The 17,075-nt window shown below is 34.8% G+C and overlaps 1 protein-coding gene across 1 annotated transcript in view; it reads left to right on the top strand.

Annotated features, from left to right (window-relative positions):
* LOC306858136 (ras-related protein Rab-26-like) overlaps positions 1-12,635 on the top strand; it is a 77,298-nt gene extending 64,663 nt beyond the window's left edge. The window contains exons 6-9 of the mRNA XM_079398531.1: positions 8,939-9,004; positions 9,147-9,203; positions 9,504-9,580; positions 10,848-12,635. Of these exons, the coding sequence (XP_079254657.1) occupies positions 8,939-9,004; positions 9,147-9,203; positions 9,504-9,580; positions 10,848-10,950 (303 nt within the window). The 3' untranslated portion in view covers positions 10,951-12,635. The remainder of the gene's footprint in view (positions 1-8,938; positions 9,005-9,146; positions 9,204-9,503; positions 9,581-10,847) is intronic.
* The last annotated feature ends 4,440 nt before the right edge of the window (positions 12,636-17,075 follow it).

Here is a 17,075-nt window from a genome sequence, read left to right as displayed (position 1 = left end):
AGGGAGGATTCTTTTCATCCTCTTTGCCCTCCTAACCTGAATATGTGAGCAGCGTTAGGTAGAGTTTTGCCATTTTTTGAAAGTTACAGCATCTGAGTGTTCTCTCGCTTTGATATTCATGAGCATAAGACGGCTCATAATAATAGCATGTCAGAAACCACATTAACTGTAACAAACAGTGTCAGCTGTAAGAGTGAGGGAAAAAGATGGATTTCTTGAAATGTTATTTGGACAATTAATAATGCTGATAGTTATTGTTACTCTCATCAAAATAAATGATTTAAATGAAAAGACACTGTTTATGAAAATATGATGATTAAAAAAATTATATACTACAGGATAAGGATAATAATGCAATAACAATGTTTTATGTTTTCTTCTGTTATTTTGATAAGTGATTTATATATTTGGGGATAATAATGTTTTTTTTTTTTTACAAATTTGAAGATGTTGGAAAGTTTGGTTTGTTACAGATTGATGTGTTTTGTCAGCAAAAGTTATATGGCTTTTTTTTAGAGTTAAAAGGACAAAAACTAATCATATATATACATACATTTGAAAAGAAATCAATGCTTTTATTAATCAAGGATGCATTAAATTGATTGACAGTAAAGACATTTATAATTTAGATTTATATTTCAAATAAATAAATAAAGTTATTTTGAACTTTCTATTCATCATAGAATCCTGAAAAATAAAATGTATCACAGTTTCCACAAAAATATGAAGCAGCACAACTGTTTTCAACATTGCTAATAATCAGAAATGTTTCTTGAGCAGCAAATCAGCATATTATTATGATTTCTGAAGGATCATGTCACGGTAAATATAGGAGTAATGATGCTGAAAATTCAGGTTTGACCATAGAAATAAATTACATTTGAACAAATATTCAAATAGAAAACAGTTATTTTAAATTGTAGTAATATTTCAGATTTTGCACTGTATTTTTGATTGCATAAATGTAGCCTTGGTAAGCAGAAGAGACTTACACCGTCTTTCGGATGAGACGTTAGACCGAGGTCCTGACTCTCTGTGGTCATTAAAAATCCCAGGATATCCTTCGAAAAAGAGGAGGGGTGTAACCCTGGCATCCTGGCCAAATTTGCCTATTGGTCTCTGACCATCATGGCCTCCTAATCATCCCCATACACTGATTGGCTGCATCACTCTGTCTCCTCTCCACCAGTAAGCTGGTGTGTGGTGGGCTTTCTGGCGCACTATGGCTGCACACTGCACACTGGTGGTGGATGAGGAGATTCCCCCCTTCCATGTAAAGCGCTTTGAGTACCCAGAAAAGCGCTATATAAATGTAACAGATTATTATTATTATTATTATTATTAACCCTGGACTTAAGCTTGAGCAGATGATTGAAGACGGCTTTGTACAGAGAGAGGAAATTACTGTCGCTCCGCTCACATACAGCACACAACACTGATCCAAACACTGCGATGAGGCATCAGGAGGCCCAGCGGAAACCTAGAGTTCTGGACCTCGGCCGCGTGAGAAATCGTGCAGCGCGAGCGGGAACAAAAGTGGGAGACGGGGAGGAACAGAGCAGATGGGAGGTCGTGGAGAGTGTGAATCACTCCTGTGTCATGCAGAGATGATTGTGGCCACAGAGGTGGAAGGAAAAGTCAATTGAGTCAGGAGATAAGAAGACCAGCGAGACTCAATCTTCCTCTTTATTCTTGGCTCAGTGATTCACAGATGAACTGACCATCACAACTCATGCATATACTATAACTATAACAGCCAGTGTTATTATCGTTAGAGAAAACTAAAAATAATAGCCAAAATAAAAGTTAAAAACACTAAATGTTAAATATGTATATTTATTTAATAATTATTATACAGTTAATTGCTAGAACTAATTCTTATTCAATTTTGAGTAAGTCAGCTGAAGTAACTAATACTAGGAACTAAAGGAGGAAAGAACTACAACAAAAATGAATAAAACGCAAATAAAAATAACTAAATAGTAGTTAATAGTAGCAATAGCTGTTTGTCAATGGCAGGAATTACATGATCTGAAATGTGCCATCTTTGCTTATGGGCACTTAATTCTGCAGCCTTTTTTTTTTTTTTTGAGCCAGTGCAATGTGCAATGTTGCCAGTGCAAACATAACTTTTGTTATGTCTTATTTTGCATATGGTTGACGTTTACAAACATCATGTTTACATCACCTTTAAACAGACGTTTTACATTAAAATGCTGCAATTTTATTTCAAACATGGCATAAAAGATATTTAGTAGATCAGAGTGATTTGACTGATTGAATCTCTATGCAAAAATATTTAGAGGATTTTTCCCCTTTTTTCTTGAAAATATTTAGTTAAAAACTTTGTTCTACAGTATAAAACGTTTGTAATTTTATAACAGAAGGCTGTAAAAATCAAACAGTAAAAACATGTAAATAATTAGCTAACTGTAAGATTCCGTATATAGTGAGGTTTAACGTCATATTAAATGTGAGTCAAAAACAGTAAAAAGGACATTACCGGACGTCCTTGTGATTATATTTCATTTTGATGTTGCTGTTTTTACTGTAAACTTAGGTTTATTATAGTTAACAAAAACTAAACCCATAAAAAGTTGTGTTACTCGAAATAAAACAAACTTTAAATTAAATAATAATTATAAATAATTTTTAAAATACATCATTTTGATTTTTTGATGTACTAAAATAACTAAAACTATAATATAATTTAACGAAAACTATGCATGTTTAAAAAATAAGGAAAAACTAAGCAAATTACAAAAAACTTGCACTCAAATATTCAAACTAAGTCAAATTAATAACAACTACTTCAAAATATGAATATAAAGGATACAAAGTTCAGGATTGCCCTGAACTTTGCAGTGTACACTTATTTTTATATAGTAATTTTATTTTGTGTATCATAAATTCATTCATTCAACCCTAACAGACATGCATTCATTCAGAAACACTGTCTGTCTGTTTCTTCTTTTCATCTCAGTTGGGTTTATCACCATTTACTTTGATTAACTTCACATTATTCTCCCTTCATCTTCTGTTGAAGGGAAGCTTTCCTCATTCTCGCCACATCCTCTTTTTCCTCCATTTATATTCTTGTCATGTTTTATTGGACGTTTTGGTAAACAAGTCTCATTTATCACTCTTGCTTAGTGCGTCTGCGTCTTCCATTCCGTTAGATTCCTGATATGCACATCCTCATCTGTCACAGCTCTGAAACAGCACTACGTTTCAATTAAATGGTTTGGAACGCAGTCTCTCTCTCAGTGTTTGAATCAATTTCTAATAGCTGTGCTGTGTGGATTTATGTAATATTAGAGAAAATTGGGCCCAAATTTCAAATCTTTTTAGCGAAAGAAACACTTGATGGAGCAACACATTTTGTGGGAAAATAAATCATTTTTTGCGACTTTTTTTATCTAACAGTTCAGACTTTTTTCTTGCAGTTCTGAGAAAAAAAAGTCTGAATTGCTAGATATAAACTCGGAATTGAGAAAAAGTCAGAATTGTGAAATATTAACTTGCTATTGGGAGAAAAATATCAGAATTGTGAGATAAAAAGTCACAATTAACTTTATTTTTTATTCTGTGGCAGAAGGAAAAAAAATTGCAGAATTGCAGAATTTAAACAGAATTCTAAGAGAAAAGTTGGAATTCTGAGAAAAGAGTCAGAATTCTGAATTTATATCTCACAATTCTGTGTTTCTATTAAAAAAGTTACAATAACCTTTTATTTTATTTTTTATTCTGTGACAGAGACATGCTTAGCTTTAACTCAGCGCTTGATTATTGTTACAAACATTATTAATGAATGAATGAAGGATGCATTTGTATAAAATGTATACGCATTTACAAAATATATATTTATATTTTAGCTAAAGTAATATGTTTTTGATAATATCAATTTATCAAATATCAAGTTAATAAGTTCAAAACAGCCACTTCAGTTAAATGTGCTGTTTTCTGTTTGTTTTGATAAATAAAATAATTTTTTGTTCAGTGAATATACTGTCTTTAATTTAGTACAGAAAAAGTTATTCAAAGTAGTACAGATTCTTACGCTATTTGAAGGAGATAATAATAATAATAATAATTTTGTATGGCTTTACAGTAGCAACAATAATACAATATTTTATTACAACCCAAATTCCGGAAATGTTGGGACATTTTTTAAATTTGAGTAAAATGAAAACTAAAAGACTTTCAAATCACATGAGCCAATATTTTATTCAGAATAGAACATAGAGAACATAACAAATGTTTAAACAGAGAAATTTTACACTTTTATCCACTAAATGAGCTCATTTCAAATTTGATGCCCGCTACAGGTCTCAAAAAAGTTGGCACGGGGGCAGCAAAGGTCTGAAAAAGCAAGACATTTTGAAAAGATTCAGCTGGGAGAACATCTAGCAGCTAATTAAGTTAACTGACATCAGGTCTGTAACATGATTAGCTATAAAAGGGATGTCTTAGAGAGGCAGAGTCTCTCAGAAGTAAAGATGGGCATGGCTCTCCAATCTATGAAAGAGTGTGTAAAACGATTGTGGAATACTTTAAAAAACAATGTTTCTCAACTATTTTCTTCTATTATGAATAAACTATTGGCTCATGTGATTTGAAATTCTTTTAGTTTTCATTTTATTCAAATTTAAAAAACGTCCCAACATTTCTGGAATTCGGGTTGTATATGATAGTGGACACCCAACTTTATTATCATGTCAGTTGTTATGAGTTTATACCCAACAGGGTCACTTTTGAAAAGCTGTTGATGTAATTACTTCAAATTATTATTTTATATTTTATTATTTTTTAAGTTTTTATCTGAAAATTCATTAATAATAAAGGTTTTTTTTTGATTCTCATTTCCTAAATAAATATATTTGAAAAACATTAAATATTAGATCAAATTAGTGCAGAACTAACTTTAAGGATTAGCTAAATTTTCATGTGCAACATGAAAATGTGGATGTTTATGAAAATGCTGTGGTGAGTTTTTGTGCCATCTAGTGGTGTAAATGAGAATAAAATACCCTAAATATTGCTTTAATATCGGCTGGTAGGACAGAATGAAATAAGTGGAATGGAATCAGAAATATTTTCCATCCAAATAATCAATCTCGAGAGCATTTATATCACCGGTGAAGTGCACTTTGAGTCTCTGTGTGCAGCAGATCTGGTGAAGCGAGGAAGATGTTTTGAAGGTTGTTGCTGCAGTGACTTTTCAGTGGTTTTATTGGCTCTGGAGCTCCAGCACTATTGTGTGAACAGGACTGAGAGCAAACACACACAACGCCAATGTGTCACTCCTAAAACAGAGAGACACTCCTGACTCAACCTTCAGTTATGACCAAACATTTTTACCACCTTCAGGTTAAACTTAAGGCAACCACAGTTTACAGTGAGACCCTTTGTTTCTCACTTTCTTTGCTTTTGTAATGAAATGAACATACAGTATAATACTATGATAAATGAGATGTGCCTGACCCATATCTCTGAAGAATAAACAGCTGAATCTCCAAGATTTGTTTAATAACTGATAAAGCCTTGCTGTTGATTTGCTGAAAATATCCTCACACCACATTTTATTTCCTCACACTGTAAAAAGTGATGCTGACTGGAATAACATGAAGAAACAGAACAAACTGAGACAGGCTAAATCCAGAAGAACTGTGGCAACGTCTCTAAGACGCTTCAAGAAACCAACCTGCAAAGCTACAGTACTGTTAAAAGTTTTAGGCACTTGTGTAAAATGCTGTAAAATGAGGATGTAATAATTAATAATTAATAATTAATAATCAATTAACCTCTAAACGAAATCAACATTTGGTGTGCCCATCCTTTGCATTTAAAGCAGCTTTTGCCATAGTTTTTCAGGAAGCTTTGCAGGTAGGTTTCTTGAAGTGTCTTGTAAATTTGTATTACTGATACACTACAGCAAAAGACCACCACCACTGTACATGAATGTATCTTCATTTAAAAATGTTTAGATATTTGTACTGGAAAACAAGACAAGAAATATTGAAGAAAATCATTTTTGCAGTGCACATTAAATATATATGTAGTAACCAGGTCCCGGTTACCTGTGAATGCGAGTGAGCTGTTTTTGTAATCTGAGATATGGTGCAGTACTGTTGGCCAGAGGACTCTTGAAATGTGGCCTTTTAGTCAGAATAACACAAATCAAACATTTAATACAGCCTTCTTGCCTTAATGAATAATTTTTTGGCCTATGAAAGAAAATCAAGCGTATCGGTGGACCGGTGTTGATTGTACTTTCAAAAAAGCCTGGAAGCAGAACATGAAACAAACACAGCAGAGGAATCAAGCGCTGCTCTTTCTCTTTCGTTCCTCTGTTCTGGGCCCGGGGGGGGGGGGGAAATAAACATGCACACTGATATAGTACAAGGCTTTAATGACAGATTGCTAAATATTATGCTTTTTAAATGCAAATGAGGGTGAGTGAGTTTCAAAGGCGTGGAGAGAGTGACCCATTTTCAGAGTCTGTGATGATGAGTCAGGGTACGAGAGTGTGGGAGTGTGGCCGCATTTAGACCGACGGCAAAGAGATGCACATGCGAAAGCAGAGGATCCGGCAGAGATTTCACATAGACAGACTGTGCAACCCATTTCTTTGTCTTCTCCATGCATCGAGGCAAACGCATGTTATCGAAAAGACCATGTTGTGATAAATCCCGACCTGAAAACACTTGTTGCAAAGCTGAAGGTGTGGTAAGAAGAGATGCGCATGTCTTTGAATTTATTTATTTGGTACAGAGCTGTGAAATAAGCATGATAATGAACAATCAGCCGGTCATTATTGTATAGGGTGGCCATACATCATCTTTATTTCCTGGCTGGAATTTCTAAATTGCCTAAAATGTACGGTTTTGGCTTTGTTTTCCCACTGTGATTATACTTGTTAATGACTGAAAAGTAGTTTGACAAATAGCATGCATGCATTGTGCATAATCAACCAGTCCAGTGCAAGAAGGTGAGATCTACAGCCAAAGCAATTCTAATATGTGTACATATTATGTATGAGGACTATAGTCCAAATGAAAACAAAGCCAAACCTGAACATGTTAAGCAATTTACATATCCCAGCCTGGACAAGAGGATGCACAATCGCCCATAATCACAAAATTAACCCTTTTAGGTTGACAAGAGATACCTCGACTTCAAAAAAGGAACTTCACCACAAAGATTTCGCTCGTGATCAAGTTGGGTGTGTTTTTTTTTATTTAGTTTTATTTTTTGGTAATGTGACCATACCTAAGCGATAGTTCACTCAAAAATGAAAATCAATATCATTTACTCACCCTCATGTTGTTTCAAACCTTTATGACTTTCTTCTGCTGAACATAAAATAAGATATTTGGAAGAATGTTAGTAACCAAACACTTGATGATCCCCATTGACTTCCATAGTATTTTTTGGTTACCAACATTCTTCAAAATATAATAAAAAAATCAAACTTCATACAGGTTTGGAACAACTTGAGAACTTGAGAATTTTTATTTTTGGGTGAACTGTCCCTTCAAGGGTTGGCTGTCAAAAACATTTGCAAACCTCTGATTTAAGACATATTTCACATCATGAACAGTGCAGGACAGGTTACATGTGAACACATGAATAGTTTAAAATTAACACTTAAATTTGGGGACCAATTTTCACTGTTAACTAGTTGTTCATTAGCATGCATATTGTCTGTTTATTAATACTTACAGTATAAAGTGCATATTAATGTCTTAAAGGCTACTGCATGACCATATTTTAGATCCCTTAATCCGACCCCAATACTACCTCACTAACTATTGATAAACAGCAAATTAGGAGATTATTTAGGCAAAAGTCATAGTCAATAGTTAGTTAATAATGAAAATTGGTCCCTAAACTGTGTGACAGAATTAACTGTAGTATGAACAACACACATGAGTCAGTGTAGCACCATATGCGATTTCTGACAGGAATTAAACAAGGCTGCGAGAGACACGTACAGCACGTTTAGTGGATTGTACTGTTCATTAACACCACACTGATCGTTCAGATGACAAATCATCTTTAGTAAAAATTATGTGATTTATGACCTTTATACAGTGCATGCTACTGTAAAGACTGTACATGTGTTCCTCACAGCCTCATTTTCATCAGTGTTAAAGGTGTATACACCCTCAGAAAACAAGGTACAAAAGCTGTCACTGTGTCAGTACCTTTTCAAAAGAGATTCCTTTGCATCTTATTTATCCCTAAAGGCTGCATATAAGTACCTTAAAGGTACATATTAATACCAAAATTGCACATGATAGTACCTAAATGATACATATTAGTAGCTTTTAAAAGGGACTGTGCCAGTGACAGCTTTTGTACCTTTTTTATGAGAATGTATCTCTGTCTATTCAGCACGTCTTTCAATGCGTGTGTGTGTGTGTGTGTGTGTGTGATGAAGAAGATAATGCGACTCAGGACGTGTCTAACCCTTACTGTTTGACTCAGTGTGTCATTGAATTTTATCACTGCTATGATTCCCTGCTCTCAATATTAACAGGAGGCTTTATTCACCTGAGGTCAGGCTTCATGTGTCCGCAGGGCTTTTTTCATTACTCTCACCATCTTTCTCTTTTAATCTATCTCTCTCCTCTCCTGAATGCCATTTCTCCTGGTTTTCCCTATTAGCTCTTTTTTTTTTTTTTTTAGTGTGACTGCAAATTCACCCTAGCAAAACCGCCAGCAATTTATTGATTAAACACTCCTTGAAATGACCTGCCCTCTCATAAGGTTTTGGAAAATATTGCCATTTTCTTTCTTGCTCAGTGATTCAAGTGTGAACTTTATCGGGACTCTAAACCAGATACAGATTACTTTACGTCCCGCATGTGAGATTGTGGTCATTTCCTGTAAATTTACAGTAAAATTGCTGTCCGCTGTTCTCTTTTTGCAGGCCTGGCTCACAGAGATTCACGAGTTCTCTCAGCAGAACGTAGTGATCATGCTTCTGGGCAACAAGGTCAGTGAACCTGCCGAATCTTTATGCATGTATGGCATTAATTCATACATCACTTATGTAGAAAACACTGATTGGAAATCAAAGCTAATGCATAATGCATTGTTTATTGATTGATTCGTTGATCGATTGATTGATGTTTCAGGCCGATTCCACACATGAAAGGATTGTGAAGAGAGAGGAGGGTGAAAAACTGGCCAAGGTTTGTAATGTCAAACCACACAAACATTGGTTTATTACATTTTAAACGGGGGAATTTGTAATCTATTACATTTCCAAAATAACCTTCAGAACACAGCAAATACACAGCAGGCAAAATGAATGCCTTATTTGACCTCTTTTATTGTATTTGAGAGGTTGCCCCATTTAAATTATTCATATGTGCATTGATCTGAAGCACTGATCCCACTCTTTACAAATGCAATGTGCATTATGTTTAATGTTAATTTGTGTCTGGATATTATAAAGAAGGAAGAAGAGCATTTATTCTTTCTCTCTAAAGGAGTTTGGCGTTCCCTTCATGGAGACCAGTGCTAAATCAGGTCTGAATGTGGAGTTGGCCTTCACTGCTGTGGCCAAGTAAGTCCCTCATTTTCATACAGAATCTGTGCTTTTTTTACTCATTGAGAATCTGAAGAATGGATTTATACCTGGTAACGTGTTCTATATGAAGCTGAGAGAACCGCACTCTTATTAGCAGCTGAAAGCATGATCAAATTAGCCCAGATATCTAATAACTGAACACGCAATTCTAAAATCAGGACATTCTGTGCGGGGGGGCTGATCTGTACTGATTCATCTTTACTGGAAGACAGTTTACAGACACATAACCTTAGCAACAGCATAGCAACACATTAAAAACCATGCAGAACACTTTAGCAGCCGCATAGCAACACACTGAAACACCATAGCAACCACATAGCAACACATTAAAACCACTCAAAACACCTTCACTCAGAACACATTAGCAACTGCATAGCAACACACTGAAACACTACACCGTAAAAAAAAAAAAAAAAAAAGTTAAACTTTTAAGTTAAAAAACTTTGATTCAAACTTTTTGAGATTCAACTTTTTGTTGTGTAAACTTAAAACAAGTTGATAAAACTCAAAAATCTGCTAAAGCTGGTTGCCTTAAACTTTTTAAGTTTGCTCAACTTTTATTTTTTTATTTTTTTTTTACAGTGCTGTAAAAAATCTAAAGTTGAGAGAACTTAAACATTTAAGGCAACCAGCTTTAGCAGATTTTTGAGTTTTCTCAAGTTTATAAAACTTAAAAGTTGAGAGAACTCAAGAATCTCCTACAAAAATAATTTGAGAAAACTCAAAAATCTGCTGAAGCTTGTTGCCTTAAACTTTTAAGTTTGCTCAACTTTTTTTATTTATTTATTTATTTATTTTACAGTGTATAGCAACTACATAGCAACACATTAAAACACTTAAAATACCTTAGCAACCACATAGCAGCACACTACAAGAATATACACATTTAATAATAATGATAATATAACAAATATGTTAAAAATTAAAAATATATAGCCTACATTTGTTAAAATATTTGTTCTTTTTTAAATATATAAAAATATAAATTTTAAAATAATAATAATATAACAAATATATGCAAAATTAAAAAAAAGTATTTGTTTTAATTTTGAATCCTGTGTTCAGTGTTAATTTTGGGCCGTGTTTGCGCAGTTACCAGATTTGCATAATTCCACTGAATCTTGTGCTTAACAGCACAGATATTTAGTGCAAACAAACACAGTTATGAGGAGGCGCAGGTTGTTTCAGTGACTTCCCCCCAGAGTTTAGAGAGGAAACTGATGTCTCCCTCCCCGTCTCTCAGGGAACTGAAGCACAGGGAGATGAAGGAGCCTAACGAGGCAAAGTTTCAGCTGCAGGAGTATGTTAACAAGGAGATGAAGGGAGTCGGCTGCTGTCGCTCTTAAAGCCGCGCGCGCTCTCGTGCGCGTCCGTCTCTCTGTCTGTTTGTGTGTTTTTCCACTTTCATCCTCTTCTCTCGCATAAATTGGATGCCTGTCAGATATTCTGTGGCTCTGGAGACTTTCATTTTCAAACGCTGTGTTCTTTCTTTGGACCTCCATGCACTTCACAGCTTGCAAACAATAGCAAACGCAGCGTAAAGAGAAGCAGTTGACAGAATGCAATTGGCACATGCCCATATTCCCACCTCTCCAAGCAGCTGTGAATGTATGTTCAACACTCATGAGCAGTGTGTCTCAAAGTTTGCTTTTATTACATGTCACAATCATTCATTCGCCCAATTACTTCGTTAGATGTACTTTTCTGTGGCAGCTTCACTTGAACCCAATTCTATACCACTTTTACTGTTAAAAATACCCACAAGTGTGTCATAAACGTGGCTGTTCAGCACCGAGATAATTACAAGTGTAAAATCATAATTAAAAAAGACTTTCTCTATGTTATGTACAATTTGATCATTTCAAATTTAAGTCATCACACATTACACTACAATCCAATAAAATGGATAAAATATGGAAGCTTGTTTCTGTCATATTCAGATAAAGAATTGCAAGAAGTAATTGTGTATAAAATGCGGAAGTGCATGAATTTTGAGACATAAACTTGCTATTTTAAGAAGAAAAGTCCAAGTTGTGAGAGATAAACTCACATTTGTGAGAAGAAAGTTCGAATTCTGATATAAAAACACAATTACCCTTTTTTTTCACGGTGGAAGCAAAAAAAAAAAAGTTTGATGTAAACTAAAGAAAGAAAAAAGGTCAAATCTATAAGGACAAAAGTCAGAATTGTGAGATTAAAAAGTTTAAATTACATTTAAATATAATTTTTTAATTCTTATGCAAAGACAGGATTCTGTTGATTAATAAGTTTGATTAAATTTGTCAAAAGGAGTCGTGGCCTCTTTACACTCACAGAAGCACATGCTCATATTCATGTCATATTCTCTTCATTGTTATTTGTCAATGTCTTCTCGTGAAATATGAACTAATATTAAAGATGAATGTATGTATTGTACATATGAAAAACATCATATGGCACTTACAGTAGTTTGCATAACATATAATGTTTTGTTAAAAATGTAGTATCGTCCTGTACGCTAAATATATAGAAAGCTTTAACTAGAATTAGTAGCTTTAAGTGATGTTCAGAATGTGCCAGAATTTAATAACTTGATGTTACGTCGATACTCTGCGTACTGTGGATCGTTTAGTATATCGTGCTGTACTAATATTTTCATTTGAAGGGTTTTTAGGACTATGCCTTTTGCACTTTTGTTCTTGTTGTTTTTCTGTTGTTGTTCATATTTTTTATATCATCTGAAACTAAAGAAAGACCAGTATATGGCCTGAAATGAATATTTTGTTGGTCAAGAAATTTGTACTGATGTGCCATTTTTAGCTGCTCAGAGATTTTTGATGACAAATCAACTGATGTAGATAAATAAGTTCAGTTTGTTTTCCCCTGTGAAGAAACAGGTAATATCACAGAAATGACAAGCAATGATATACGCAACTTTTTTCTATCTGTAGAGGTCAACTCACAGTGCTGATCTAAGTGTTGACATGATTTTTCTTTTCAAGGTTTGTATGTAACGTGTGTTGTATTCCCAACAATAAATCGCAGTGAATATAATTCTGCCTTGGTGTCTCAATAATATGATCTAACAGGGACCTCTCATGGACACAACATCACATTGCAGCTCTTTATATATATATATATATATATGAAACATGAAAATCAGTGTTTTCTAAATATGCTTCTACTGTTTATAGGGATAAGTGTGACATCAAAAAATATATATACAGGTGCATCTCAATAAATTAGAATGTCATGGAAAAGTTCATTTATTTCAGTTCAACTCAAATTGTGAAACTCATGTATTAAATACATTCAATGCACACAGACTGAAGTAGTTTAAGTCTTTGGTTCTTTTAATTGTGATGATTTAGCCTCACATTTAACACAAACCCACCAATTCACTCAATCTCAACAAATTAGAATACGTCATAAGGCCAATAATAAAAAAACATTTTTAGTGAATTGTTGGCCTTCTGGAAAGTATGTTCATTTACTGTATATGTACTCAATACTTGGTTGGGCCTCTGTAGATGGCTGCGTTGACTGTGGACTTCAGAAAACACAGTGGACCAACACCAGCAGATGACATGGCAGCCCAAATCATCACTGACTGTGGAAACTTCACACTGGACTTCAAGCAACATGGATTCTGTGTCTCTCCACTCTTCCTCCAGACTCTGGGACCTTGATTTCCAAATGAAATGCAAAATTTACTTTCATCTGAAAAGAGGACTTTGGACCACTGAGCAACAGTCCAGTTCTTTTTCTCCACAGCCCAGGTAAGACGCTTCTGACGTTGTCTCTGGTTCAGAAGTGGCTTGGTAGCCCTTTTCCTGAAGACGTCTGAGCGTGGAGACTCTTGATGCACTGACTCCAGCTTCAGTCCACTCCTTCTGAAGCTCTCCCAAGTGTTTGAATCAGCTTTGCTTGACAGTATTCTCAAGCTTGCGGTCATCCCTGTTGCTTCTGCACCTTTTCCTACCCAAACTCTTCCTTCCAGTCAACTTTGCATTTAATATGCTTTGATACAGCACTCTGTAAACATCCACAGCTTTCAGTAATGACCCTCTGTGACTTACTCTCTTTGTGGAGGGCGTCAGTGTTCGTCTTCTGGATCATTGCCAAGTCAGCTGTCTTCTCCATTATTGTGGTTTCAAAGAACAAGAGATACCCAGAACTTATACTGTAGAGATGGTCATTAATTGAAACTCAAATATAAATATTCTAATATTTTGAGATACTGATTTTTGACTTTCATGAGCTGTAAGCTCTAATCATCAAAATTAAAACAAAAACTTTTGAAATGTTTTACTTTACATGCAATGAATCTAAAATATATGAAAGTTTCACTTTTTGAAATAACTTACAAGAAAAAATTAACATGTATATACAAAGCAATTTATACCAAATCCAAGCAGTGCATCTTATTTCAGCTCATTTTATCTGTAATATTCAATAATAATAATTTCTTTAGTGGTAAATCTTAAATATTATACACCAGGAGCACATGAGATCTTTAACAACATTGGCAGGTGCTATAATAAAGTCTTGGTTGACGGGTCAAGGTTTAGCTGGTTAGTTTCAGCAGCTGGTAGACAGTTACACCAGTATAATGTCAAAAAGCAAAAATAAAATAAAAAATTAAAATTTTGTGCAAATGCAATATATAAATATTATATAGAAAAAACATGTCTTTGCAATCTTGAGCAAAAGAGAATCTTTAAGAACAAAAACTGTGTTCTGTGATATATTTGTGGTATTTATAAAGGGATTCAAAATATTACTGATTAAAGACAGTATACTCTAAAAAATAAAGGTGCTTCAAAAGGTTCTTCAAGTGATGCCATAGAAGAACCATTTTTGGTTCCACAAAGAACCATTCAGTCAAAGGTTCTTTAAAGGTTCCTTACCTTTTTATAATCTGAAGAACCTTCTTTCACCACAAAGAACCTTTTGTGAAACAGAAAGGTTCTTCAAATGTTAAAGGTTATTTATGGAACCATTTAGACAAAAAGGTTCTTCTATGGCATCGTGAAGCACCTTTAGTTTTAAGAGTGCAGCCTAATTGTGCTGTCAGTGTTTCACTCAATCCTCAACTTTTGTGTTTTCTGAGTTTAACTTTTAAAACCTTTTGTTTAGACTTCCTTTAGAGAGGTTCAAGCCCAAGTTACAGGGTCAGAATCTAATCAGTTTGTTTTTAATATTTTAATATTAAATCATTTAATATTTAATATTAATATTAACTGACATTGTGACATAAAATATAAATGACATTTAATATTTTTTATATTTTTATATAATGACACAAGAATGGTAGGCTACATTAGCTGCAAGACTAAAACAAAAGTGACATTTCAGTGTTTTTGAAAACAGTACTTTTTTTTATTGGTTCCAAAATTATTATAGTCTATATAACGTAAATGATCAAATGTAAGAAATTTGGTTGCTACTTCTTATGCTTAGCTACTTCTTATGTTAATTGCATAATGTAGTGTTTTTTGTTTTGTTTTTTTTTTTACATTTCAAGCACATCAAATGCCACACATTTCTATCACACTTCCCAAAATGATCCTTAATAAATACAATGATGTAATCTTTCCAAAACACTTAAACCAGAACTTCGTGACTTCATCTTTTTGCATTTCCAGAGTGATTACGGTTCTCGTTATTAACAGCTCTTGTTGCGAAACTTGTTGTTGATTGCTGATTCGTTGGCATGCTTATGAATAAACGTTATGTCAGTGACACAAGAGTTGTCGACAGTGTGATACTAAACACTGGAGCCAGCGCACTGTGGAGGATCATTTCATATAAAAAGTTCCCAGGCTTGTTAAATGAGAAGCACTTGTATTTGTATTTCTATTTCTGACTAAAATACGAGTCCATAATCCATATAACGCTTCCTCCCAGTGAAAAAGTAAATGTTGTCCTCGCACAGCAAAATCCACACACAGCTATTTGTTTAGAACTCTTTTGCTTGCTCAGTCTGGGCATAATTCTCTCTTAATTCAGAGGAGGGGACTTTTTCACTGCAGCGTTGGATTATGTATCCATATTTTGGATAAAAATGTCTTGATGGATTTATTTCTTTTGGCTTCTCCAGATTGGAGTGGTGTGGATTACTTGTGGATTATTGTGATGTTTTTATCAACTGTTTGGACTCTCATTCTGACGGCACCCATTCACTGCAGAGCATCTATTGCTGAGCAAGTGATGCAATGCTACATTTCTCCAAATCTGATGAAGAAACAAACTCAACTACATCTTGGAAGGCCTGAGGGTGAGGACATTTTTAGCTAATTTCTGGGTGCAGTTATCTTGCCACTGAGAACAAATCTAAAGAGTGGAGTCTGGTGACATTATAGAGATGCTATTACCGGTCAGTTGTTCTGCAGATCAGGGTCAAGTTCACTTTTACCTGCGATCCTTCCTTATACGGTCATCACGTGTTCTTCTGAACGCTGACCTTCTCTGTGTTGTTCTGCTCATGATGGATGAAGCACATTTAATCAGTCCTGACCACGGAGATGTTTTCCTCTTGTTTGTACTCACGAGGAAAAAGCACATAGGGTTTCATGAGCAGGTCACACTGAGAAGCAATGATTTCGGAGCTAGTCATCAAAATACTGCCATCAGGGTCAAGTTCAAGTTTATTTGTGTAGAGCTTTTTACGATACAAATTGTTGCAAAGCAGCTCTACAGGAAATTAAGTTTCCACAATATATTTATATATTGCAGAACCTTAATATATTTAACTTATGGCAAAATTTGGTAATTCTGTATGCTGTCTGAGCTTTGGCATCCTCTGAGGTCCTCTGAGGGGTTGGCATCATCTTTTCTCAGGTGTTCGGTCATCTCAGATCATTTAAGGGTTGGATCCAGACTGAAGCGTCTGTAATTCTGAGTTACCACGGGATGTTCATCAACAGAGAAACAAATAGAGACATAATTAGCGTAGCTGCTGTTCCATCTAAGCAAAAATGATTTGTTCAACCCAAGCTAAAGAATAATAATAATGTACATTTGATCAGATATAACTGCAGTACAAGATTATAAGATGCATTATGTGAATGCTTGGCTAAAGCGGTCACACTGTCGTCACGTGTGGCTGTTCTCTTTATACACCAAATCCTCTTCCTTTAGCTGAGTGGCTGATGGGAATGCTGTTACAGGAAATTATTATTATTATTAAATTACGGCAGGCATTTCTGTTTAATGCAATACATAGCCAGCCACCGTCTGACGCCCCCGCACAACCTGAAGATCCATTATCCCATTGAAGGAAAAAGCACCCCAGATCGTGATGGAGCCTCCTCCATGCCGTGTAGAAAACATCTCCAGTGGGATCTCCTTGTCATGCCAGTAACGTTGGAAGCCATCAGGACTGTCCAGGTTAATTTTTTCTCATCAGAGAATAAAACTTTCTTCCACCTTTCAATGTCCCATGTTTGGTGGCGTGGGAGGAGATGTGACCTTTGAAGACGTTTTTTTG

This window comes from Barbus barbus (assembly GCF_936440315.1).
Source record: "Barbus barbus genome assembly, chromosome: 38".
NCBI lineage: Eukaryota > Metazoa > Chordata > Actinopteri > Cypriniformes > Cyprinidae > Barbus > Barbus barbus.
This window is presented reverse-complemented; position numbering and strand designations above follow the sequence as displayed.